Source organism: Mustela putorius, unplaced genomic scaffold (assembly GCF_011764305.1).
Source record: "Mustela putorius furo isolate JIRA1106 unplaced genomic scaffold, ASM1176430v1.1 tig00003896_pilon_pilon_pilon, whole genome shotgun sequence".
Classification (NCBI taxonomy): Eukaryota; Metazoa; Chordata; class Mammalia; order Carnivora; family Mustelidae; genus Mustela; species Mustela putorius.
The window spans coordinates 3,393,342-3,418,467 of record NW_025422045.1 but is presented as its reverse complement, the minus strand read 5'-3'; the positions used below and the strand labels follow the sequence as shown (position 1 = coordinate 3,418,467).

Here is a 25,126-nt window from a genome sequence, read left to right as displayed (position 1 = left end):
GACTCCATTGAGAGGGCTTATTCTCTCCTTGTGTGTGAAAGACACTTAATCGTGAAGTTTTTAGAAACCAGGGAAGGACAAAATGAAGTAGTAGTCATCCTGGCAGGAAAGAGGCATACCATTACATACTTAACACCCTCACAAACCCCATTTCCACCCTGTCCTTGACGGGCTGACCTACTCATTCATTCATCCAACATACATCTATGGAGCTTCTGCTATTTGCCAGGGCTGTTCTCTCTTTGTCCTCAGAAAGCTTATATCCTAGTGGGAGACACAGACAATGAGCAAGGAAGGGAATGATTCTATCTCTAAATGCTAATGAGGGTAGGGTATGCAGGAGGCCGGGGCAGCTGGTTTAGATCGGGAGGTCAGAGAAGACCTCTCTGAGGAAGCGACAATTTAACAAAGTCTTGAGGGATCAAAAGAAGCAAAAGTCTAGAAGAGGGTATTCCTGGCAGAGGGAAGAGAATGTGCAAAGGCCCTGTGCTACACGTGAGATCTGTATGTTTAAGGAGCAGAAAGAAACCAGTGTAGTTGGAGCACTGACTAAAATTCCTTCATTACATTTGACATCACAGACCTTAAAGACAAAACTGGAGGCCAGAGATCTGCCAGAGGATCAAGGGCCCTGATATCTGGACCCACCCCTGAGAATAGTGCTTAACTGGCCCATGAGACCCAGTGTAGAAGCCTTCATTGTCTGGCTAAGGTTAGGGGTGGAGATGTGTCTTTCTTAAAAGAAGCAGACCTCTTTAGGCTTTTGAGGTCCATCTCTGTCTTTCAGATAGTCAATCCCCACTAGTGCCTCCCAAGTATACATGCTGCCGAAGCGAGCACACTACTGCCTCCCATAGTATTTCCATTTTTTATTCTGGGTACAAATCACGACATAGGAAACTGCTTAGGGAAAAAGGATATGAGAGGAAATAGTCCCTGATTTTAGGGTTTCATAAGAAAAGGAACCAGAATCACGTTATATTTGACCAGTAGTACAGAGTGCAGTAATGAGTCCTGCCCCCCTTGTCCTAAGTGCTTGCTTGTGCTTCTGGTTCTCTACAGAGCACAGGGAACGTGTGGACCCCATGGGTGATCCAGCCAGGGAGACGTTAATCAGCGACCATGAATTTGCAAGGCAGCATGTGCATTAAAGGAAAGAACCACAGGAAATGTGTGCGGGGAGGATTCCTAGCTGGCTGAGAGTCTCAGAACAATCTCCCCAGGCCAGTGGTGGGAGCCGAGAGTGGAAAGATGACCAGCAGTCACCAGCGGAAGGAAGGAGCATTGAAACATACAGGAGAGCCCTGAGTCGAGGGAGAGCAGAGTGCTGGCAGAGGTGAAAGTTGACCAGGGGGGCTGGATTGGAGGCACAATGACACCTGATGAAACAGAAGTGTAGACCTAACAACTCAGCACTGTACTGGCACAGAGAAAGCTCCAATGGGGTTGTAAGTGCTCACGGAGGGGGATTACAGTCATCTCTGATGCTGGGAAATGAGGACGCTGGCTGTGGCATGATCAGACAGTGGAGGGGTCTGAGTGGGCACAGGCAGCTGAACTGACAACCACTGCCTTAAGACAAGAGAGTAATAGCTTAGGGGCCATGGATGGAGAGGAGGAGGCAGACATGAGAGCTATCGAGGAAGCACGATCACTAGAGGTATAAGGGGTAGAATGAGAGGTGAGGGAGAGGGAGATGCTCAGCTAGCCCTTGGCCTTCTCATTTGAACGTTGGGGTGGGTGGAGGTGCATTCAGGAGATAGGGGACACTGGAAGAGGAATGCATTGTGGGTAAGAGCATTAGTCAGTTTTGGCCAAGTTGATTGAGAGGTGCCTTTGCATCTCCAAGTGACCCCCGGTTTCCCAGTTCACAGATTCCCACCTATAAAGTTCACCATAGTAATGGACAGAGGGTACCTCTTGGTGATGTTCTCCCTCCCCTTCCCCCACCCACCCTGGTGCCTCTCCAAAAAGTCCACTGTAGGTGCTTGTGTTTTTCCTTCTGGTTGAAAAAATAAACAAACAAACAAATAAAAAACCAACCAACCAACCAACCAAATGAAAAACAGCTCCATTCTCCTATTCTGAGAAAAAACAAGGATGTGAGTGTTCTAACTGTTCTTCCCATTCCTGGAGGAATGGCCACTCACTCTAAACTTGGAGACCCAGATAAAACAAGAGACAAGGGAGAAAGAGCGCCAGACCCCTGAGAACATCACTGGACATTGAGAACTGGCCTGAGCCCTGTCTAGGGAGGAACTCCTCCTGCTCCCACTCCATAATTCAGCCAGAACGAGCACCTGTCAGTTCCTCCAACATGTCTTGCTTCCTCTTCCTCATGGCATCACGTGCGCTGCCCCCTCCCTTGAAGCACTCTTTTCTTCCCCCTCTCCTACATCTCTTTCATCTGAACAGGTCCCTAATATTTCCTTCTTAGCTTAGACATCCCTTCTTTCGGGAGGCCCTTTCTGATGTTCATGGCTGGGTTCAGTGTCTGCGGCAGAGACTGCTAATAGCCGACACCCAACACCCATACTCTTTCTTTCTTGGTACCCGACAGAACCCCCAATTTTTAGCTGAGCTTATGGTGTCTGCAACAAAGACTACATCTTTTGCATCCCGGTATCTTTCGCAGTTAGGCGTGGCCGTCTGGCTAAGGTCTGGCCACAATATGGAAGTAGAAATGCTTGCAACTTCTGTGATGTGCTCTTCGGTGGGGAGGACATGCCTTTCTTCTCCTTCCTCCATTTGAACATGAAGGCTGACTCTCTAGCCACCAACTTGGACCATGAGGACACAGGCCAACCTTGGGGATGCTGGAGCCTTGAACTGCAAAGAGATTCCCAGTGACCTCCTGGAGCTAATATACCTTCTGCACTGCCTACTTCCTGCTCTTGTTTATGTAAAAGAGAAATAAATCTCCAGCCTGCTCAAGGTACTGGTATGCTGGGGTCTGGGTCTCATGCAGCCAGATTGAAATCCTCATTTATCCTATGTCCTTCCCCAGTGTTTATTCCTAGGAAAACACAGCCTGCATTAGCACTGTAGTTACGCACCGGAGTGAAACAAAATCTGCCCTGAGTTTATACTTTTCTTATGTGGAGGGCTCCAAAGTTGCCCCCACTTAACCTAACCAACTACTCCCACAACTGCCAGTATAACTAGAAAGCTGGCCTGGTACCCAAAGGTGATGATGCTGTGGAACCACACCAAACGCAGCCTTACAGTCGCAGGGTTTCGAGCCTCTGCCTGATGCCATGGTTCAGACTGTGTCCATTTCTCCTCCAGCACAATTTCTCACACCACTCAGTCAGATAAGACCACCAACAAACCCACAGAAAACAACAAGGCCAAAAAAAAAAAAAATGCACGCACAAAAATATCTTCTAACTGGCATTTTCCTAGTCTACATGCCCTGATGGTGTGGTATTTGTCAAATCAAAAGTAATTTTTAAAACTCTGACGGTTTGGCATTTGGAGCACTGAAAGCAATCTGGAAAAGCCCGATAGCCAGCATTTGGGTCGTCATCGCTAGCTGCAGAAACAGATTGCCAGCGTGGATTTTAGGAGGCTCCGAGGAGTGAGCGTATCTGGGCACACCGGCTCGCCTGTCGCAGCATTTGTGAGTTTCGGTGATACCCTAACAGATTCTCGCAAAGAGTCTGTGCTGATTAATTCACCTTTCTTCCCTCAGAGCCTTTCAGAGGTCAAACCCTGTGTGATGGGGTTTTACACCTTTGCACCACCATTTCTGCTTTCATTGGATCATCTGTAATGGATAAAGGCTTCATAGTATAAGCAAAAGTCAGAGCGGTCAAGAGATAGATTGAGGCACAAAACCCGGACAATACCTCAGAAGTCTGAAAGAAAAATAATTACAGGGGCGCCTGGGTGGCTCAGTGGGTTAAAGCCTCTGCTTTCGGCTCAGGTCATGATCCAAGGGTCCTGGGATCGAGCCCCACATTGGGCTCTCTGCTCGGCAGGGAGCCTGCTTCCTCCTCTCTCTCTCTGCCTGCCTCTCTGCCTACTTGTGATCTCTGTCTGTCAAACAAATAAATAAAAATCTTAAAAAGAAATAATTACACATTACCCATAAAATACTGTCCAAATGTCTGGACAAAAGTGAAAATAGAACAGGGTTACGGTCCCAGTTATCCTGGAGTTTTGGACTTTGATGGTCTTAAACCAACAGAAGCTGCAATAGTTACTCTTACTGGAGGAACAAAGTTTAATAATTAAAATGACTGGTTCATTCACCATGTAACATTTCATCTGATTCTCCCTTTCCAGCTCTGAGCCCACAGTCACATGCCACAGCTTGGAACAAGAAAGAATCCCTAGTCCAGAGCTGCTGCCAAAGGATTCCGCAAAGTAGCCTCACTCCCCAGGGTGCGTCCATGAGGGTTTGCGCAAGTTAGCCTCTCCCACAGAGGTCAGAGAATCCGACTTGGCAATATCTATTAATGCCCAGTCATCAGAGAATTCATGTAAATAAGTGAAAGTCAAAATAACAATGTTGCGGGAGCCCAAATAAAATGACTTCTCTCCCTTACAATACACAAAGGCTTCCCTTCCTCTTGCCACTGAGGGTGAACATATTGCTCAGGTCGATACCCTTCTACGCACCTGGCTCCAGGAATCACACTGTGACCGATGTGGCAGGGCTCTCCTTTAAACACAGCCTCCAGGAGGGTAGGTTATACTTGAAGGAGGATCCCATTAAGGACTCATGTCACTCAAGGTCCCCACACAGTGGCTTAATGTGGATCAAACACTTTGGGATGGGGGAGGGGTGCTTACTATGTATCAGGCACTACAGTAGCTACTAGGGATACAATGTGATTAAAAAAATGGGGTCCCTGCTTTCAGGGACTTGAAGCCCACTAGATGATAATGGCTAGTGCCCACTGACCAGGGCTATATGCTCGATATACATTATTTCTCTTAATCTTCAGCACTATAAGGCAGAAGGCTAGTCTCATCCCCATTTTACAGATGAAAAAGTCAAGGCAGAGAGCAGCTGAGGGCCAAGTTTATATGCAAATGTGCATCAGAGCTGGGTTTGATCCCAGGGATGCTGAAATATTGTACTTAGCATCCCCTCGCTGCCTTCTTGTGGGCAGATTCTGGATGCAGAGGGAGAGATGGCCCAGGCAGTGAGTCCACAAGACAGCCTCAGCAAAGCAGAACTACCTTCTGAAGATAGAGACAAAAAAGGGGTAAAAGAAATGTTTCTCTAAGAGAAGAGGTTAACAGAAGACAACGGGCTTCTGAGACGTTGGAAATTTTATTCCCTTTCTTGCAGGGAAATTACACTGCATAGGTTGATAAGGAGAAAGTGGGAAGGTGGAAGTTTTGTGCTCATTCCTCTTGTCTCTCCAAACTTGACCTTGCATCTGAGGCAATGAGGCAGGCACATTCTCAAAAAAAGGATCCGTGGCATCAGCACCATTGGACAGAAACCAGATTTGCCTTATTGGTGTGAGACCAGACTTGCATATTCAACTGGCTGGATGTTTCTCTTAAGATTGTGGTCAGCGAAATCCAAGTGCTTCCTGGTGGTAAGATTGAGAAAGTTTTTGCTGAGGCTGTTTTTCGGGCTATGTGTCAGCTCCTGAGGGTAATTTGCATGAAACTTGTAAGAAGTCTATTTTCAAGGCCTGAAAACACAAAATGTGCCAGACTTAAGGTAAGGACCCTGTTCGACCAGACACCTGCCTGCTGAGGCTTTGCCATGTATCATCTTCCAAGAATCAATAAGACAGCTCCAAGGTTAACATTTTAGGAAGCAGATGGATCTGCAAGTGCATTCAGCAATGTGCACTGGGAGGGCTGGTAGTGGAATGTCAGACCCTAGTGGGTAGAGAGGCAAGGTCAAAGCAGCAATGGCTACTAGTATAGTCAGTGTTTTGGAATCAGCAGACAAAGAGTGAAGGCGTTCCCTCATCTTCAAAATGGAGTTAGTGAGAATACCAATCAGCAGAGGTCACTGAAGGGCGCCACAGTGGCTCAGTGGGTTGAACGACCAACTTTTGATGTTGGCCCAAGGTTCTGTGTTGGGCTCCCCACTCAGCCGGGAGTCTGCTTGGGGATTCTCTCCCTCTCCCTCTCCCTCTGCCTCTACTCATGCTCTTTCTCCCAAATAAATTAATTATTTAAAAAAAAAAAAAGAAAAAAAGAAGGGGCACCTGAGTAGTTTAGTCAGTTATGTGTCTGTCTTCAGCTCAGGTCATGATCTCCAGGTCCTGGGATCAAGCTGAGCATCGGGCTCCCTGCTCAGTAAGGTATCTGCTTGAGGACTCTCTTCCTCCCCCTCTGCCCTCTCCCCGACTCCCAGATAGTGCTCTCTCTCTCTCTCTCTCTCTCAAATAAATAAATAAAATCTTTAAAAAAAAAAAAAGAGGCAGTTGTGATAAATGAATGACTTAAGGAATATGGCACACTCTGCGAATTGGCTGGCGTATAATACATTCTCAACAAATGTTAGCTGCCTTCATCATCACCACCAGTATCATCATGGTCATCACCAGCATCTTGGCTTCTTCACTTACCATGTATGTGGCCTGAAACAAGTTTTTTTTTTCTTTTGAAATAAGTTTTTGTTCTTGTTTTTTAAGATTTTATTTGACAGAGAGAGAGCACAAGTAGGGGGAGCATCAGGCAGATGGAGAGGGAGAAGCAGACTCCCTACTGAGCAGAGAGCCCAATGTGGGACTCGATCCCAGGACCATGGGATCATGACCTGAGCTGAAGGCAGTTGCTTAACCAACTGAGCCACCCAGGAGCTCCTTGAAACGAGTTTTTTTAAGCATCTCTAGGTTTCAGATTCCTCAGTTTTACACTGAAGATAAAAATTAGCTACCTTCTGAAGCAAGCAAGATGGGACCAGGGAAGGAGACAAACCATAAGAGACTCTTAATCTCAGGAAACAAACTGAGGGTTGCGGGTGGGGGGTTGGGGGGGAAAGAGAGGCTGGGTGATGGACATTGGGGAGGGTATGTGCTATGGTGAGTGCTGTGAATTGTGTAAGACTGATGACTCACAGACCTGTACTCCTGAAGCAAATAATACGTTAGATGTAAATAAATAAATAAATATAAAATTAGTTACCTTCAAGAGTGAGGATTAAACAAGATAAGGCGCGTAAAGCACAATGCCTGGCAAATAGAGGAGCTCACTGAGCGGGTGTTATTACCTGTTGGTTTGTTTTTCTAAAGATTTTATTTATTTATTTGAAAGAAAGAGAGCACACAAGTGGGGGAGGAGGGTGAGAGAAACAGACTCCCCACCGAGCAGGGAGCAAGATGTGGGGCTCAATCCCAGGACCCTGAGATCATGACTTCAGCTGAAGACAGACGCTTAACCAACTGAGTCACCCAGGTGGCTTACTTCTTACTTCTGAGTACTTACTTACACTTACTTCTGAGTGTATTTTGTTTCGGTTTTTGGTGTATTTGTTTTGGTGGGATGAGAGGAGTCGACTCCAGAGAAAGGTCTAACATTATGGACTCTCCATGACGTTCCACCAACTACCCTAACCCAAAACATTTTCTTCTGTAAGGTGAGGCTTGATCTAAGGATCAAGGTGTTTTTTCTGGAATTTTCATGTCCAGTTCTTACTCCATTACTGGTCAAGACCACAAGGAGCACACATCTGGGTCGGGGATAGAATTGACTGTACAAGCACACGAAGCCCCAGGGCGTCACACTCAGCTTCCAGACCCCTCCTACATCCCTCCCCATTCTGATGTCCTCAACTCATGGCCTTCAGGGCTGCCCTGCCTCATGGATGGGCCCACGCAACCCAACAAGGGTCGGAAGGCTTTGGGGTGATATCTCCCAACAGAATGGACTGCACCTGGGCCACGGGGCAAAGACAGAATCCCTGGTGGTCCTTCTTTAGTCCTCTACCATCTTTAACTATCTCTCCATATTCCTCCTCTGCCTTCCAGCTTTGGTATCTGGAAAGGTGATTTATGACCAATTCATGGAAACTAATAACTCCTAAAGATATACTCTGCTTTAAAGATCTTCCCCCTTGGTCCTCATCCCCAACAGAGCAGAGAGCTTTGAGGAACAGAGAGGCACTTTGCTTAAGCTGCTCGAAGGGCACTGAGGGCTGGGGTATAGACCACGGTTTACTGGTCTATACTTTGCTCAGCAGAGGAGTCTAAGGTGCCATAAATAACCGTTAGAAGTCATGAAATCAACCTTTCTGCCTCCTAGCAGCACTGGCAGTTAACAAAGAATGACCTTGACCTTGAATTTCCCCAAACCATCTAGAGGAGGACCTATAGAGATTGAGTTAGGAGTGGAATATTTGACATCACTTCTGTTTTTTGTATAATGCATGGGACCCCAGAATTTTCTGCCCAAACATTGTCAAGCTTGCCTCCAAGCCCAAAGAAGATATTTACCAGGTCAGTCCTTCTAAGGGTGACCCCGATCCGGTATGTGTGCACCTCAGGCTCAAGGAGTCAACTAAGAGCGAGTTCTGAGGGGTGGGGAAGGAACTTGGATACCTTGGCTGGGGAGTTCATATGCATAAGCAAGGGATCTTTGTGACTGAAGGAAGGGCTGGATATTAGAGTGGGAAGAGAAAGGGGATACAGGATGAGGGCCAAAGCATGGACTAGCTCTCCCCATGCCAGCATGTTCTGGCAAGGAACTCCAAGGAGTCCAAGAATTCTAAATTCAAACCTGAACTTCCAGGTTGTCCTGAAGGTATTTTTGTCAAGGTAGGAGGACAAACCATACTTTCTTTAATGATTAACTGGCTTGATTATAACATTATGTTATTTAGACATATGGCTTGTGGGTTTCCATTCGTACTCTTGCACTGGGGCCTACGACACCCCATGCCCCACTGGGCTACCTTCTGGGAGAGAAGGTTTCACAGCCCACATGGCTCAATAGTCCAGCTAAACCCATATGCTGAGTAGCCTTGCATCTGTGCCATTCTCCAAATCACCCTATTTTGACTCCTAAGAGTGGTTAGATCTTACCGGGTATTGAGTTAAGGATTCATATTTGGCCTATGTTTTGCACAAACCCTATACTAGTTTCCATTTCTATTTGCTCAGGGCATTAAATAGAATATAAGCTTTACCCAACTTCTAGGGATCACACACTTAATTCGATGTCATTATGGGCTTCGGAGACATGCCTGAAAAAGATGACTTGCTTCAAATTTAGCTGACGACCCAACTTTCTTTTTACTGAGTGGGGTGTGCCAGCCAAGGGAGAAAGGAAAATTTCAGGCACAAGAAGCCCCAGGAGGCAATATGGGTAGAAAAGGGGATAAAGCAGCTAGCAGAAGAGGGACCTTGAAGAAAGGCAGAAGCGTATACCAGTATTTTTTTAGGGAAATTTTGCTCTTCATTATGAGGAACTTGCCTAATTTTCCAAAATTAGGGCTGAGTCTGCCCTGAGGATGATCTTGGGGTGACAGCAGGGACCAAGGGTCGTGGTGCTTTGGGTTAACCAAGAGAAGGGATAGCAGGCATCCCGTTCTCTTCCCCAGAGCTGACTGTGTGCAGGATTTGGGGGTCATGACCAAAGGAGTAGCCACAGCAGGGGCGCTCAGGGCTTTCTGCACGATGAACTAAGAGATGAGCTGCACACTTGGCCTCAGTCCACCAAACTCCCTGCTTTTAAGTATGTGCTTTGGTTGTTTTTCTTTTCTGTTTTTACTACGAAAGTAATTTACGCTCATTAAATCAAATTTGGGAAACACAGAAAAAGTTAAAGGAAAAGAGAAACCATCCATGATGGTCCTACCATCTGAATCCCATCCATGTAAACACTTGTTATATTTTCTTCCAGGCTTTTTTTGTTCTCTGCATAAATGATGTACGTATGTGTGTGTGTGTGTGTATGTGTGTGTGTGTGTGTGTGTGACAGAGACACACACACACAGAGATTGATTTTAACATAATTAGATCCACTTCTCTAAAGCACTGTTTTCAAGACAACAGGATTAATGTGATTTTTAAAGTACTAAAATGAGTCATGTTAGGATTATTGAGCAACTTCATGTGGTTTGGTCAAAACAAAGTTAACTTTCCATTATCCTGTCATCAGGAATCACCTACTTTAATATTCAACTGCTTTTCTCACGGTCCATGTTCAGTGGAAAGGGTAACAAGCTATTAAACGGAGAGATGCAAAGATAAGAAATACAAGGAAGGTGCACACTTAAATTTTAACGTTTAAGGAAATTACTACCCAATCTTGAGTCCCTTAGTCACAACAGACCTATTTCTGACTCAAGTTAAAGAGGTTAAAAATCAGGTTTAATTATCTGACCTTCCTGTTAAGTGCTATCCTAAAAAGGATTAGGATTGAATTTTCACAGCATAAGTAACTTCACATTTACTTGATGACTTTCCTCCAAGGTGAGCAATGGAGGAGATCTGATGTAGCCGAGGAGCGGGTATCAATAATATAAAAGCAGGATCGTAGATATTAGATTTTACATGGACCAAAGACTGAAAAACCAGACTTACTTTGTGACAGCTCCAAAGAGACAGAAGTGTACTCTCAGCTCATTATTTTCTCAGTGAGTTTGAGAAAGTGTCCTGGGAGAACCATCTCCAACCACCTCAATAGGTTTCATACTCCTGGGCTTTTGTGGATACAGATCCTAACGCCTAGAAGATTCTATGCTAATTCTCCACCTTTCTAGATTGATCTTTGAGAGCCAGCTCATGTGGCACTGCTCTGAGAAGTCCTCCTTATGCTTTCAAAATCTTTGCTGACAGGATCCCCTGTGTGGCCATTGTATGAGTCTGCCCTAACAATGTATTCTACTGGATAACAACATTCACAAATGTTTCTGAGCAAAATGTTTACAATGGTTGAAAAATCAAGCATTTTAGGGGCGCCTGGGTGGCTCAGTGGGTTAAGCCTCCACCTTCGGCTCAGGTCATGATCCCAGAGTCCTGGGATCGAGCCCTACATTCGGGTCTCTGCTCAGCAGGGAGCCTGCTTCCCCTTGTCTCTTTCTGCCTGCCTCTCTGCCTACTTGTGATCTCTCTCTCTCTCTGTCAAATAAATAAATAATCTTAAAGAAGAAAGAAAAATCAAGCATTTTAAACATATCTAGTGTACAGTCTTGCTCCTACCCCTGCTCCCACGCCTCTTACTTACTGTGTTTTTGTGTCTTTTCTAATTTTTTTTCATGCAAACATCAATACAAACCTATTACTTCCCCATCCCTGTGTTCTTACACAAAAAGGTACCTTGATATACATACCATTCTTGAAAATACATGCTATTGTTTGATATGCATACTATCCAGTATTTTGCTTTTCATTTTAACTAATACATCTCAGAAATTTAGCTGAGATATATTTCCTTATCAGTTCGGAGAGAAATCCCTCATTCTGTTTTAAAAGCTCTTTAAAATTATAAAAAAAAAAATCGAGTAAATGTTGTCCTCTCGTATATTTAGCCACTTCCACTAATGATGGACATTTGGATTGTTTCCAGTCTTTTGCTATGCCAATGATGCTTTGTAGGCATATGTTAATCTGCCTTGTGTGTGTACGTCTTTGGATACATTCCCAAAAGCAGAAAGGCTGGGTCAGAGACTGCACAATTCCATAGTGTTGCTAGATAGCGTCAAATTGTCATAGGGTTTCTACCTATTTATATTCTCATCTGAAATATGGAAGAAATCTGTCTTCCCACAGCCTTGCCAAGAGAGAGGTGAGGAGGGAGAGAAAGTTTCAGGAGTGGTTGGTCCCACAAGCACCTGGCCAGGACAGTGTCCTGAGGTTCAGCTAATCTCTCCCAGGGGGCCTGGGGGCCTCTGCAGGCTCCAGCTAAGCACATCTAACATGGAGCTCTCTGAACCTGGGGCCTCCTCTTGGGTTCTCATTTCCTGCTAATGGAATCACAATTTTCTCACAGTTACAATCCCGTAGGAGAGAGTGTGGGCAGGTAGGCTTTCACTTTTCATTTTACAAACTCTAAATTCTTAAGCTTTACAACAAAAAGTGTGTTTTTCTTTTGCAAGTTAAAACCAGTGGTAATGTACTACCCCCAAATTTGGAAGTCTAGTCACTTTTGGGGTGTTTTTTGTTTTTTTTTTTTTAATTTCTTCACTCAACTACTTTTTATTCTGTTACCTGTTTTTCTTTTTCTTTTTTTCCTGCCAGGTGCCCAGAGAATGGTTTTAAATCACTTAACTTTGTAGGGAAATTTATCAAGAAAAAACATTAACTGTAGCACTTTACAAATTATTCCTAAGCATTGCCCCCTTGCCACCACTCTCAAGTTTTGGGGTTTTTCTTTTGAGTTTTGTTTTTATTTAAGTAATCTCTTTAACTGATGTGGGGCTCGAACTCAGGACCCCAAGACCAAGAGTCACACGCTCTTCTAAATGAGACAGCCAGGTGTCCCCCTACTTCCAGTTTTTAAAGTGAAAAGAAATTAAGAAAAAACTCCTAAGGAAAGGTTTAATTAATAGTTATAGGAGTTGGGATACTATTTTAGGGAAAATTTACATAGTAATGGGACGTCTGGGTGGCTCAGTGGGTTGAGTGTGCGACTCTTGATCTCAATTCAGGTCCTGATCCCAGGACTCCCCTTCCCTCTGCCCTTCCCCTGCCTCTAAAAAAATAAAATAAAAATTCACATTGTAAGGATGTATGAGAGCTGTGTGGTATTTTTAGGGGCTATGATATACTTTTCAATCCAGAGATCCCTTATAAAAGTGCACATTTATAACCATTTTATACCATTTAGAGAAAAACTGTAGTAGAATTGTACTATCTTAAATCACAGAAGCTGGTAACTGTCATAGCTGCTTTTAGAATCACATTCTTGGTCAAATATAAAATTCATTTCCTACGATGCCTTATCAAAGGCATGCATGCTTGGCTTTATTTTGAGATTTCCAGGAATCTCATATAGTTAAGAGAGAAGCCATCTCCCGGTGCCCTTGGTCTTCGCACATTCACTTTCGTACAGATAAGGACATCATACATGAATGCACCTGAGCCATCTTTCCATATGGCATCTGGCTCTTGGCCAGGTGACAAGGGAACATTTTGATCGATCTCATGAGGGTGTTGTCTCCCGACTGAGCTCACAGTTCAGTTCCATCTACATCACTGTCTCTGTCAACCTAGCAGCAGTCATTCAACTATGTTTCTAAATTGTATTTAATCTTGTTGCTTTATCAAAGTTAGTGAAATATGGGAAAATATAAATGCAAACACCAGTTAACAGTCGTGTCGTACTCACAAACGTAGAACAACTGAAACAGAGGAAATCATAAAGAATCCAGAAGGTAGTGCACCAAACTCATACTGAGGATTTTCTATGCATTAGTCACTATTATAATCACTTTATATGATGTATTTGAATTATCACAATGCTATGTAAGAAATAAATGATGGAGGTACTATCATTATCTCTGTTTTTATAGATAAGGAAATGGATTCACAATTTGTAGAGATGTAAATAGACTGACCAAATTGGAAAGATGCCTTCCTTTTAAACTTTAGATGGTCAACTCTGCTCAGCTGGGATGGAGAAATCCAAATTTAAAGAACATTTACTGGGACATTTGGCTGGCTCAGTTGCTAGAGCATGTGACTCTAGGTCATGAGTTCAAGCCCCACACTTATGCGTGGGGATAAAAAAAAAGAACATTTACTAAATTCTGGACTTACAGCCTAGGTAGGACTATATATATCCAAGAGATAAGGCACAATTAGGGATTTTATATTATATTTTAGCCCTTGGAAAATAGAGCCTTTTCCTTAAAACACACAAATCTGCTTTTGAATTTCATATATCTGACATTGGTGTGTATTTTCAGAAATATGTTGTATTTGAAAGTAGGAAGCCCTTGTGTTGTTGTTGTTGGTGTGTGTGTGTGTGTGTGTGTGTGTGTGTATAAAATCTTATTTATTTGAGGGGCGCCTGGGTGGCTCAGTGGGTTAAGCTGCTGCCTTCGGCTCAGGTCATGATCTCAGGGCCCTGGGATCGAGTCCCGCATCGGGTTCTCTGCTCAGCAGGGAGCCTGCTTCCTCCTCTCTCTCTCTGCCTGCCTCTCTGCCTACTTCCGATCTCTCTCTGTCAAATAAATAAATAAAATCTTTTAAAAAAATCTTATTTATTTGAGAGAGAGAGCATGTGCTTGAGGTAGAGGGTAGGCACAGAGAGGGAGGAAGCCGAACAAGCAGACTCCATGCTGAGCGCAGAGCCCAGTGTGGGACTTGATCTCACGACCCTGGGATCATGACCCCAGCCAAATCGAGAGCTGGATGCTCAACAGATGAGCCACCCAGGAGCCTCTGTTGTATGTGTTTTTGATGTTCATGGGAAGATGTGAGTCCTTTAGGGATAGGGTGTCTTTTTTCTACTTCTCCAATGCCTACAACGGTGCTCAGCAAATGTTTCTCATGGTGAGTGAAAATAGTAGTGGCTTGGAAACCATGCTGCCAACCTGCAAAGCACCAACATTAAGGAACTCTCTACTCCAAGCAAATACCCCTACTGGTAATGGGAGAGGCCACGCATGTGGGGGAGTGGGAGGCAGACTGAAAATCTCTGTATTTTCCGCTAATTTTACTGTGACGCTGTAACTGCTCTAAAAAAATAGACTATTAGAAAAAAAAAGTAAATTCCCCCAAATGTTTGCAACAATATCTTGAAAAATATGTTATCTTAAATACACATTCACACACACAACTCTGTGAATGCACAAATATTTACAGTATCTAGAAACACAGTTACAGGTGTGTGATAATAAAGGCAAAACAGATGTCACATCTTGACTATGTAAAAACATTTATAGGTGCAGGATGAGGAGTTGAAATGATGCTGACTGCTGCAAAACCCATGCAGTTTGTTCTGTTGAAGAGGCGAATGGAACCGCCCTCACGGCTTCCCCAAGATAATCCTGCATAGGTTAAGGTGGCCAATTGGTGGCAGGAGGCAAACTGTGGCACGCCCCCCAATCTGAAGTACCCATCATGTCCCTTCCTCAGAGACTCTGTCCCCATTCACCGTCTTTACATAATGGGGTAGTGGCTTCAGGACACCACCCCAGTGACCACATTGGCTTGGAATGCGACTGTGCAGACACCTGACCCCAGCAACACCTTGCATAGGCTTATCGAGGACCTGTGACCCTGGTGGCGTGGTTTGAGCTGTATGAGTCAGTCTCTCCTTCTTTCTCTCCCTCCCCTTTCTGTCTCTAGAACTTGAATCCAGAGACCAAGAGGAGGGTTCCCAGTGAGCTGCGGGCAGCACTGCTGAGAGACCATTTGGGGGCCTGAGTCAGGTCTATGACAATCTCAGGATACTTTGCATGCCGAATTTATGGGAGGAGGAGCCACCATGAGGGAGTTGCTTACAGTGGGAGAAGCTGGAAGAGACAGAAGGACACTCATCCACGCAGAGAAGCTGGGAAGCCAGAGGACACAGAGTTGCGCAGGTCCACCTTCCTTTGTGTTCTGTTTCCCCTGGGCTCCTGGACCTATGTACCGTTAAAACATTTTTCTCATGAAGCAACCCTTGTGCTTTTTTTCACCTCCTTGTTACTACAGAGACTAAATTAGAACAGCAGATAGCAGGAGAAAAAAGTCTCTGACCCTTGGAGGATATAAACTTAAAAACAAAATCAAGAACCACAAAACAGAGGTAGCAGTCAGTGAAGCATCTGCCTTGGGCTCAGGTCATGATCCCCCGTTCTAGGGATGGAGCCCAGCCTCAGACTCCCTGCTCAGTGGGGAGCCTGCTTCTCCCTCTGCCCCTCCCGCTGGGAGGGAGGGAGAGAGAGGTGGGGGGGATGGAAGGAAGGAAAGATGGAAGGGGGTAAAAAGACAAAACAAGAAAGAACGGCACATGTGTGGTGGTACAGGGCCACGAAGTTTACTGACAAACAGTTGTTCCATTCAATCGTCCCCAAGGACCTCCGCTCAGTACAACCCTGTGTGAAAATTGATATTTATAGTGATGACCTTGAGTCTTCAGGCACAAGGTGCCTGACATTCAGCATATTTTCAGAAGGCAGTGAAGCATGCGGTTTACTACAGAAAAAATTTCCTTCAAGTTAAAAAAAGTTTTGGTTCCTTTAAAAGGCAAGGTTCATGCAGTTGTTATTCTTTTTACATATTTTTAAAATACATATATTTATTTATACATGCCTTCCTTGTTTGAGTAAAGACTAAAGATGACTATAATTGACAGGAAAGAGAAAGAAGAAAGAACACCAGGGTGTGGACATGAAGTTGATCCAGGAGATTCAGTTATCTGCAAAGCTCACTTCTGTGAAATACCTCACTCCTTGATAGATCATGGAACATCATAACTAATATTACTCATTATTGAATCATTTTTAAATCTGGAGGAGTTTATATTCTGAATGTAACAGTCAAATTGAAATTAGAAGAAAAAGAAAAAGAAAATATTGGCTTAAATCAGAGAAAATATAATAACAAAAATGCATTTAATAAGCTGTTAACTAATTTTTTTTTTTCCCTGAAGGGCTTTAACTCAGAACTCTGAGCTCAAGACCCCTGAGATCGAGACCTGGGCCAATACCAAGCTGGACACTTAAACAACTGAGCCACTCAGGTGGTCATAATAAGCTGTTGATTTAAACATATGTTTAAATATTTTGTTTCTTTATTTTGTAAAAATTGTTTTTTATTTCAGTAAAGTAATTGTTACATTATAGTAAAACTTTTCTTAAGATTTTATTCATTTATTTGACACAGAGAGAGAGAGCGCGCCAGCGAACAAGCAGGGAGTCAGAGGCAGAGGGCAAAGAGACTCCCCGCCGAGCAGAGAGCCCAACATGGGACTTGATCCCAGGACCTCAGGATCATGACCTGAGCTTAAGGCAGCTGCTTATCTGACTGAGACACCCAGATGCCCCGAAAAACTTTTTTTTAATGTTTTACTAATTTAAGTAATCTCTACCCTCAACACAGAGCTCCAGCTCACGACTGTGAGATTAAGAGTCACAAGCTCTTCCAACTGATCCAGCCAGGCGCCCCACAAAACTTTTTTAATATTAATCAGACGTAGCATCACATTATGTTACCCAACCATTGAAATTCTCTGCACTATCCTTTGTACAAATCAATATTAACATATTAGGAAAAGAGCAAAGATTTACTTTATTTTTTAAAAAGATTTTATTTATTTGTTTGACAGATAGATCACAAGTAGGCAGAGAGGCAGGCAGAGAGAGGAAGGGAAGCAGGCTCCCTGCTGAGCAGAGAGCCCGATGTAGGGCTCAATCCCAGGACCCTGGGATCATGACCTGAGCCGAAGGCAGAGGCTTTGCCACCCAGGCGCCCCCAAGATTTATTTTTTTATTATTATTTTTAAAGATTTTATTTATTTATTTGACAGAGAGAGATAAAAGGAGAGAGGGAACACAAGCAGAGGGAGTGGGAGAGGGAAAGCAGGGTTCCTGCTGAGCAGGGAGCCTGATGTGGGACTCGAGCCCAGGACCCGGGGATCATGACCTGAGATGAAGACAGATGCTTAACGACTGAGCCACCCAGACATCCCAACAAAGATGTTTAAAGTTGAGTTAAACTCTCTATACAAACGTAATTTTTAATACAAATGTGAATTTTCGGTCCCATTAAAAAAGAGCAAGAATTTTTCCAGGAGCCCCTGTTTGGAGAGGCTCCCAGTGTTTTAATAAATGGGTTCCTATTCATATTGGGCCTATATCAGGGAAAATTTCTTCTAATATTTATAGTAGGACATTCCTGCTATGGACTTACTGCTTATAGGGTAAGAGTTGGGGCCTTTGGAGTCAGGCTAATATAAAGATTTGATGCAGAAAAGCTGAGCAATAACTTGGGCAAGTTACTTCAAACTCAGTTGGTTTCTTGGTTTTCTTTCTTTCTTTTTCTTTTTTTTTTTTTTTTTTTGCAGTTTAATAACTTTATTTGGAATCAGCAGTTAGTTCTCATCCACATCATCTGTCTGTAGTTTTTTGGTTTATTTGTAGATTTTTGAAAGTGGTGACAGGTACACAGGAAACCTGAATTTGTCTGGTGGGTCTTCAGTGTCATTTTCTGGACAACAGCGTGCCCATATGAGATGAGACCATCCTTACGCTGTTGGCCCTCGGAGCTTTGTTGTGTTTGGTATCAATGCACCCATCTAAGGTCCCCATTTCCCTCGTGGCAAATTCCTGGATCTCTCTGAATACCCATTTGACATCCATTCCACGGATGCACTTGTGAACAATGATGGTGTATTGGTGTATCCTCTGGTCACCTTGGTGGTGGGGTGGCGGAACGGCCCTTCACCTTGCCATTCTTCTTTATGGGAGCTGGTCTGTCCGGCCCATGTTGCAAATGCTCAGCTTAGTTTCTTAATTGCAAATGAAATCAATAGGGTTGTATGGAAGATTAGATAAGATATTACAGGGTAAGCACTTAGCTCATAGCTGATACCTATTGAACCTAACAAATGCCTATTACAGCAGAAACAGTGATGGCCCAGGACATCCGACATTGATGTGACATAAGCATCTCTTTCACTGGTGCTTTGGTAAAGATTTCTGGCCTAATTTTCCTGTGAACAAATTTTTCTTTAATTGCATTGTTGTGAACGCATTCTGATGTTCTCTTATGGTACTGACACGGAAACTAGTTTCATTGCCTTATTTTATCTTCTTACCAATTGTTTTCCAAAATGTATAAGCAGTGATTCTTTTCACTGCTAGATTCATACCAAATTGTGTTTTGTCTCCATTTGGATTTTTTTCTTCATTCCTTTTTCATTCAAGCCCAGATAAAACTGCATTTTAAATCATGCCCACGTATGTGTAAAGTCTCATCTGACTAGCTCCATCATGTGTCTATAATGAGTTTTACAATTTTTAAAGTTGTTTTCATTTCATTGCTACTATGAGCTCGAATAACAAAGAATATTGGGTAATATATTGATGAGTCCTCTTAAAAATAGGTGTAAATCAAGAAAATTGGAAAAGCTTTATAAAGCGAGAATTTTTGGAGGGGGGCTGCAATTTTGCCAAAAACTTAGGGTGATATTAATCTATCATTCAAATTATCAGGCCATTTTGGGAATGCAAGAGGGGTTCCATTAATTATTTCACTGAGATAAAGGCATAAACTAGGACTCTCCCACGTAGACCAGGGCATAAAACTGACAATTTATCTTCCTAAGATGGGGAAGGAGCGGGAAGAGCTTGAGCGGATTCTTTGTGAAATGACAGTCTCTATCACATGCTCATACTCTATATTCTACGTTCAAAGTGTGAATTATGGGTTCTGCTTTGAGAATCCAAGCTCTGCCCTTACAGTATCAGACTCAGTTCTAATCCCTATACTTCAAGAAAAACACAAAGATCCAGGAAGGCATAACTAACGTGATCAAGAGCTATTATTTTGACAGTTCCAGCATCTTTGAGAATTTGATGAAAGCTATTAACTCTCCCTGAAGGAAAGGGTATACACAGAAGCCCCCAAGATTTGGCATATAATTCAGAGGGCAGCAATATGTCTGATCCTACATGAACCCACATCTGGATCCTTAACCTAGAATACATGGCAGGTGGCAGGAGAAAGGAGCCAATGTTCGTTGGCCATCTTTATACATATTTCATTTCATATGCACATCAATCTATTTTATAGATAAGGGAACTGAAGTGCAGAAAGATTACTATCTCACAGCTAGTTAAGTGACAAAGCCAGACTTCAAATTCACTTTTATGTGCCACTAAATCTTATAATCTAAGTACTGCTTAGACACACAATTTCTTTTTTTAACTTGGTTCCATGCCCAGCATGGAGCCCAACGTGGGGCTTGAACTCAAGACTCTGAGATCAACACCTGAGCTGAGATCAAAACTCAGCTACTTAACCGACTGAGCTACCCAGGCACTCCACTATACAAATTAATATATACATTTATATTTCAATCTGGAAAAGAATTATATTATAAAATCATGAAAAATGAACACAAGCATATATCTTCATCAGAGTCCCACCTACTAGAATTACCTCTGAAAACTGGAACAAGATTATTAGGACAAATAAAAGCAAGCATTTAGGGGTGCCTGGGCAGCTCAGTCAGTTAAGTGTTGGACTCTTAATCTCAGGTCAGGTGTTGTTGTGAGTTCAAGCTCTGTGTTTGGAGCCTACTTTAAAAAAAGAAAAAGAAAAAGAAAAAAAAAGTAAGCATTTAAAAAAAGATCTCAAATGTTAATACAAATGGCATTTAGTGTCAAGATAGTTTTAGATCAATCCAAGACTGATAAATTGTTGATGGATTCTTAAAAGATTTTTCAGTGTCTCATTGTACCCCTGCTTTACAGCCTGTCTCCCTTGAAGCCCATGTCAATCCAATAACTCATCAGGGTTGACTGTGGATGGGATGGTGGCTTAGGCAACATGTCATTTCCCACCTAAGCAGTGCTTCTTGTATAATTGGTAAGCTCCAATATTCCTTTTGGTAACCTCTGTTCATTAGTTCCTAAGATACCTGATCATATTCTGGTGTGCCCCTGAAATGTGGAATCAGTTTCCCTGGGAATTTGGTGGGACCTGGCTGTTTGTACCTTCGCAGTACCTAGTACAGAGTGAGTGCCCAATAGATGTTTTGCTGTTTCCTGTCCAGTTTGTACTAGATCGCTGCCAGATGAATTCCCTAACCCAAAATGTAGCTCCTAGTTCGGAAGTTCCTTGCACAAAACCACTGTTGCTTTTCATTATATTTGTACCTTTCCTATAATTATTTATTGTTTTAATATGATCTCCTGGGGCTCCTGGGTGGTTCAGTTCATTAAGCGTCCACCTTTGGCTCAGGTCATGGTCTCAGGGTCCCAGGATCGAGGCCCATCTTGGGCTCTCTGCTCAGTGGTGAGTCTGTTTCTCCCTCCCCTCTGTGATCTCTCTTGCTTTTGTTCTCTCTCAAATAAATAAATAAAATCTTAAAAAAAAAAATATATATATATATATATAAAACTATCTTCTGTCTTGCTCCTTCCCAAATTGTAAGCTTGGCAAGGGAAGAAACCACTGTGCTCATGGTTGCTGCGCTGACCTATAGTAGGCATTTAATCATATCTGTTTCCTCACGGAATGGATGATTACTACAAGAATTTAAGAATGTAGTCAACATGATTTTCTTTCAACTTTAAAATGGAGATAAAATTTGCATACCCTTCTATAAGGTATAATTCAGTGTCTTTCAGTATATTCACAAAGTTGTGCAACCATCACCACTAATTCCAGAATATTTTCATCACCCCAGTATGAAAGCTGTTTCCAGGGTTTAGTCCATGTTGTGGCCTGCGTCCGCACTTCCTTCCTTTTTAAAGGCTGAATAGTATTCCATTGTATGGACATACCACATTCTGTTTAGCCATTCCAGGCAAGATGATTTTTAGCATTCACACCAACTCTAGGATCCTAGATCAAGTGAAGACCTACCACCAAAGTTCATAAACAATAAATCATAATGCTTCATACTTTCTCTAAGCCAGAAGTTTTCATTTCTTACCTGCCACAGATCCTGGGAGGACACTTATGTTGTAACCCACCAAGATTACCTTCTGAACGCTTAAAACAATAAGACCACACTCTCTACCTTCTTTCAGGATTCTTCCCCCACCTCCAATGTCCTCCTCACTGCCCACTCCATGCCTTGAAACTCCATATTCTGGAATAATTTGGCTTCGCAGGTATGGTTGTACAGCTGATTGTTCTCAACAGATAGGGTTGACTGAGGTGGGTGGGTGCTTTTTCCCTCACTTACCTTTCTGCTGTCTCTCTGTTCACTGCAGTGCAACTTTTTCACCATTCAAAAGTCCCCAAGAGAGAGACAGAGGAAAAAAAAAAAAAACACGAAAAAAGAAAAAAAGCCTTCCTTTGTTTTCCAAGGAAATTCAGGTAAAAGGAGGGGTAGGGGAAATGATATTTTTGACTTTCCTCACAATCCAGACATTGGAAAGAAAAAGGATTTCCTTTGGGCTGCAGCCATGACTCTGATCTTTTATGCTGATAAAATATTTCCTTCTTAAAAAAAAAAAAAAGTTATGGGAAAATCATACCACTTCGACTTGGAAGCCACACCTACTGTAATTTTCGCGTTTAAAAAAAAAAAGAGAGAGAGAGAGAGAGAGTCTTGCTCACTTTCACGAAGGGTTTTGCGAGGTTGAGGTCTTGCACCCGGGAGCGAGCCGGGTCAGCGGCGCTCCTTTGGAAGCTAGCGTGGAGGACTACAGGATCCAGAGGTCTTTGGAAACTCCAGCAGCTCCAAGCTTGTTGGCTACCACGGTTTCCCTGAGGAGTGACGCTGTGAAAACAAACCCTGATTGGTCAGGCCTGAGCTGAATTCTCCATTTATGGACAGATTGCCCAGCCCGAACCGAGGCTCTGCCGGAGGAGTACAGAGTAAGTGGCTGAAGAAAGAAGGAGCGATCCTGGGCAGCCAGGCAGACGCGCGGAGAGCACCGGGCTCGCCTACGCGGGTTGCGAGCGCCTGGTCCGAGTGGACCCCTGCCTTTGGCAGGATGTGCCCCGTCTGCTAAGTCGGCTTCTTCTCGTCCTTCACCTAGCGCCGCCGATCCCGCCTGGATGGAGTTCCCCCAGGGTTCCCATTGGCTCCTGTGAGTGCTTGGGTGTCGAGAGCCTGTTTTTGGCGAAGGGGACCAACTTTTGAAGTTCGCCCAGGAGTCTGCGATCCAGCCCCAGCTCCCCGGCAGCCGGACCCGGCAGAGGAGGGACCGCGGCGCGAGTCACCATGGTGAGCTGGTCGCGCGGCGTCCCGGGACGCCTGACCCTGGGATGGGGCAGGAAGCGCCAGCGCGGGGTACCCACCTTGGGCGCGCAGCCCAGGCCAGGGGTGGAGAAGGTGGACGCGGGAGTCGGCACGTCGCGAGCTCTGCCCGCCGCTTTCCGTAAACCCTGGCCGGGGGAGAGGGAGCGAGGGGGCCAAGGAAAACTTTCTTTCAAGTCGCTCTGGGCGCCGTGAAACTTTTTGTGGCCGGGTTGCTATGGCTGCCAGCTGTCGGGAGCCAGTGTATGGGCACCTCTGAGCTCGGGGGCGCGGCCCTCGGAGGGGACCCTTCTCTTCCTGCCGGGCCGGTGGGCAGCGCCCGTGCCCCGGCGTTCCCGCCCGCGGCGGCCCGGAGCGCGGCTCTGCTGCACGGCCGCCGACTCGCCGCGCCCCCTCCCCTGCGCGCCCCGCGCTCCCCTCCCCGCCGGCGGGCACGGGCGCCGGCCGCCTCCCCGCCTCCCCGCCTCTCCGCCCCCTGCGCCGCCCGCAGCTGTCCCGCCTGGCTGCGGCACGCTGGCGGGGGCGGAGCGGGCCGCACAAAGGGCGGCGGGGGCGCCAGGTAGGACAAGCACCTGGCGCTGGGCGGGCGGCCGAGAGCGAAAGTGGCGTAGCCCGTAGCCTGGCCGGCCTAGACTTCGCTGGGCGCGGGCCCGTTGGGTCTCTGCGCCCGAGAGGCCGAGTAAACACCCCCACCCCTGCCCCCTATCCCTTCCCCGAGGGCGAGGTGACTGGCGCTTCTCGGTGGACCGCGAACCGGTCGCCCGGGAGGAAGTCGAGTGTTTTGTTCTTTTTCCTTTGGCACTTTGGGAATACAGGGAAGTGGCTGACTTTTTCTCCGACTGGCTTCTGACTTTTCCTCTCCCCGCCCCCGAGAGCCCCAACTCCGCCCCCATTAACCTGAGCCGCATCCCCCCCCCCGCCCCGGGTCTCGGTGGGGTGTACGTTTCTTCCCGAAGCACAAAAGCAAGGACTCGGTTTCGAAGAGATGGACAGTCCATCCGAGAAAGAAAGAAAAAAAAGTTCGACTACAAGGCTTCATAGTTTCCACACTTGCTCCTTTTCAAAGAACCCTGCTCGGGTAGATGGCCTGATCCCCTTCTGGTTTGGTTTGTTCGGTTTTAATGATTGTGAATGTGGAGTTAAGTCAAAAACGATAACTAGTACAACACCAATTAAAAAAAAAAATCTGTCCTGCATGACCGGCCTGAGAAATGTAGCAAAGACCCATGCGAACGTATGGTCGAAACTCAAAAGCAGCTCTAGACCCAGTGCTGTTTATTCAAAAGAATGTTTAAAAACAAAACAGTCTTTAAAAGGGCATCTTTGACACAAGCTTTTTCTTTTTACGTAGTCCAAAATTGTGTCACTTCTGTTCCTCCCTAAGAGGACACTTCATCTGTAAATAAATTTCCTCCTTAAGTTTCAGGTTTTAAGAAGTCGGTCTAACCTACATTATTTTTGGAACCCCTGGGAGAGAACCATTTACTTACACTGTGTGTGTGTAAGTGTGTGGTTGGGTGGAGGAGCGACCGAATTGGGCCACTACCTAATTGGCCGCTTGAATCTGAGCAATGTGATAGTCCTGGTACTTTGGAATTGCTATCATTATTTTCCATGGGTCAATATTTCTAAAAAAAAAAAAAAAAAAATCAGTGTGTTTATGTCAAGAGCTTCAAGAAACTTAACTGAATTCAAATACTTGAGAACTACCTTGAGAAAGTTAGCTTTCCCTTAGTTAATTCATTTTTCTTGCTGGACACACTACCAAAGTAGTCTATGATGCCTTTTCTGGAGACCTCAGAATCTCCATACTCAGTTCGGCTGCATTGCTTTTGAAGGTGGTTGATCAAATGGGTACAGAGGAGGCATGTTGGAAGGAAGAGACTTTTGCCAGAGTTGTGTAGTGTGTCTATGGGAGGACAGGGTGTGACTTACCTATTGATGGGTTCCCTGCCAACAGCGCAGATGGCCCCGTTGCGGGCAGCCAGGCGACTATCAGCGCATCAGAAAAAAGTTGAAACAGCTGCTGTCCTGAAATCGGAGATTTGCCATCCCCCCATCTACTGGATGTAAAGTAGCATGGCAAAAATGAAATGAATCACTTCTTCCCTGGCTCGAGAGATTGTTCATTAGCTATGTGAGGTTGTCTGAGAGCAGCATCACCCATCTTAAACAGAAACCTCAGTTATACTGTTTACTGTTTATATAAGATGCCTTCAAGCCAGATGAGGCTGCATTTTGTGTTTCACATCTGTCTGGGTCTGCCCAGCTGCATCCTTCAGCTGCTCAGTACGGGAAGAGAAGGGGCATTGCCTTCCATGGGTGT

General features: G+C 44.6%; 1 protein-coding gene across 1 annotated transcript in view; it reads left to right on the top strand.

Annotated features, from left to right (window-relative positions):
- Nucleotides 1-22,198: 22,198 nt before the first annotated feature.
- The window catches only part of MYO1E (myosin IE), a 196,550-nt gene continuing 193,622 nt past the window's right edge, over nt 22,199-25,126 (top strand). The window contains exon 1 of the mRNA XM_004777274.3: nt 22,199-22,767. Coding sequence (XP_004777331.1) covers nt 22,765-22,767 — 3 coding nt within the window. The 5' untranslated portion in view covers nt 22,199-22,764. The remainder of the gene's footprint in view (nt 22,768-25,126) is intronic.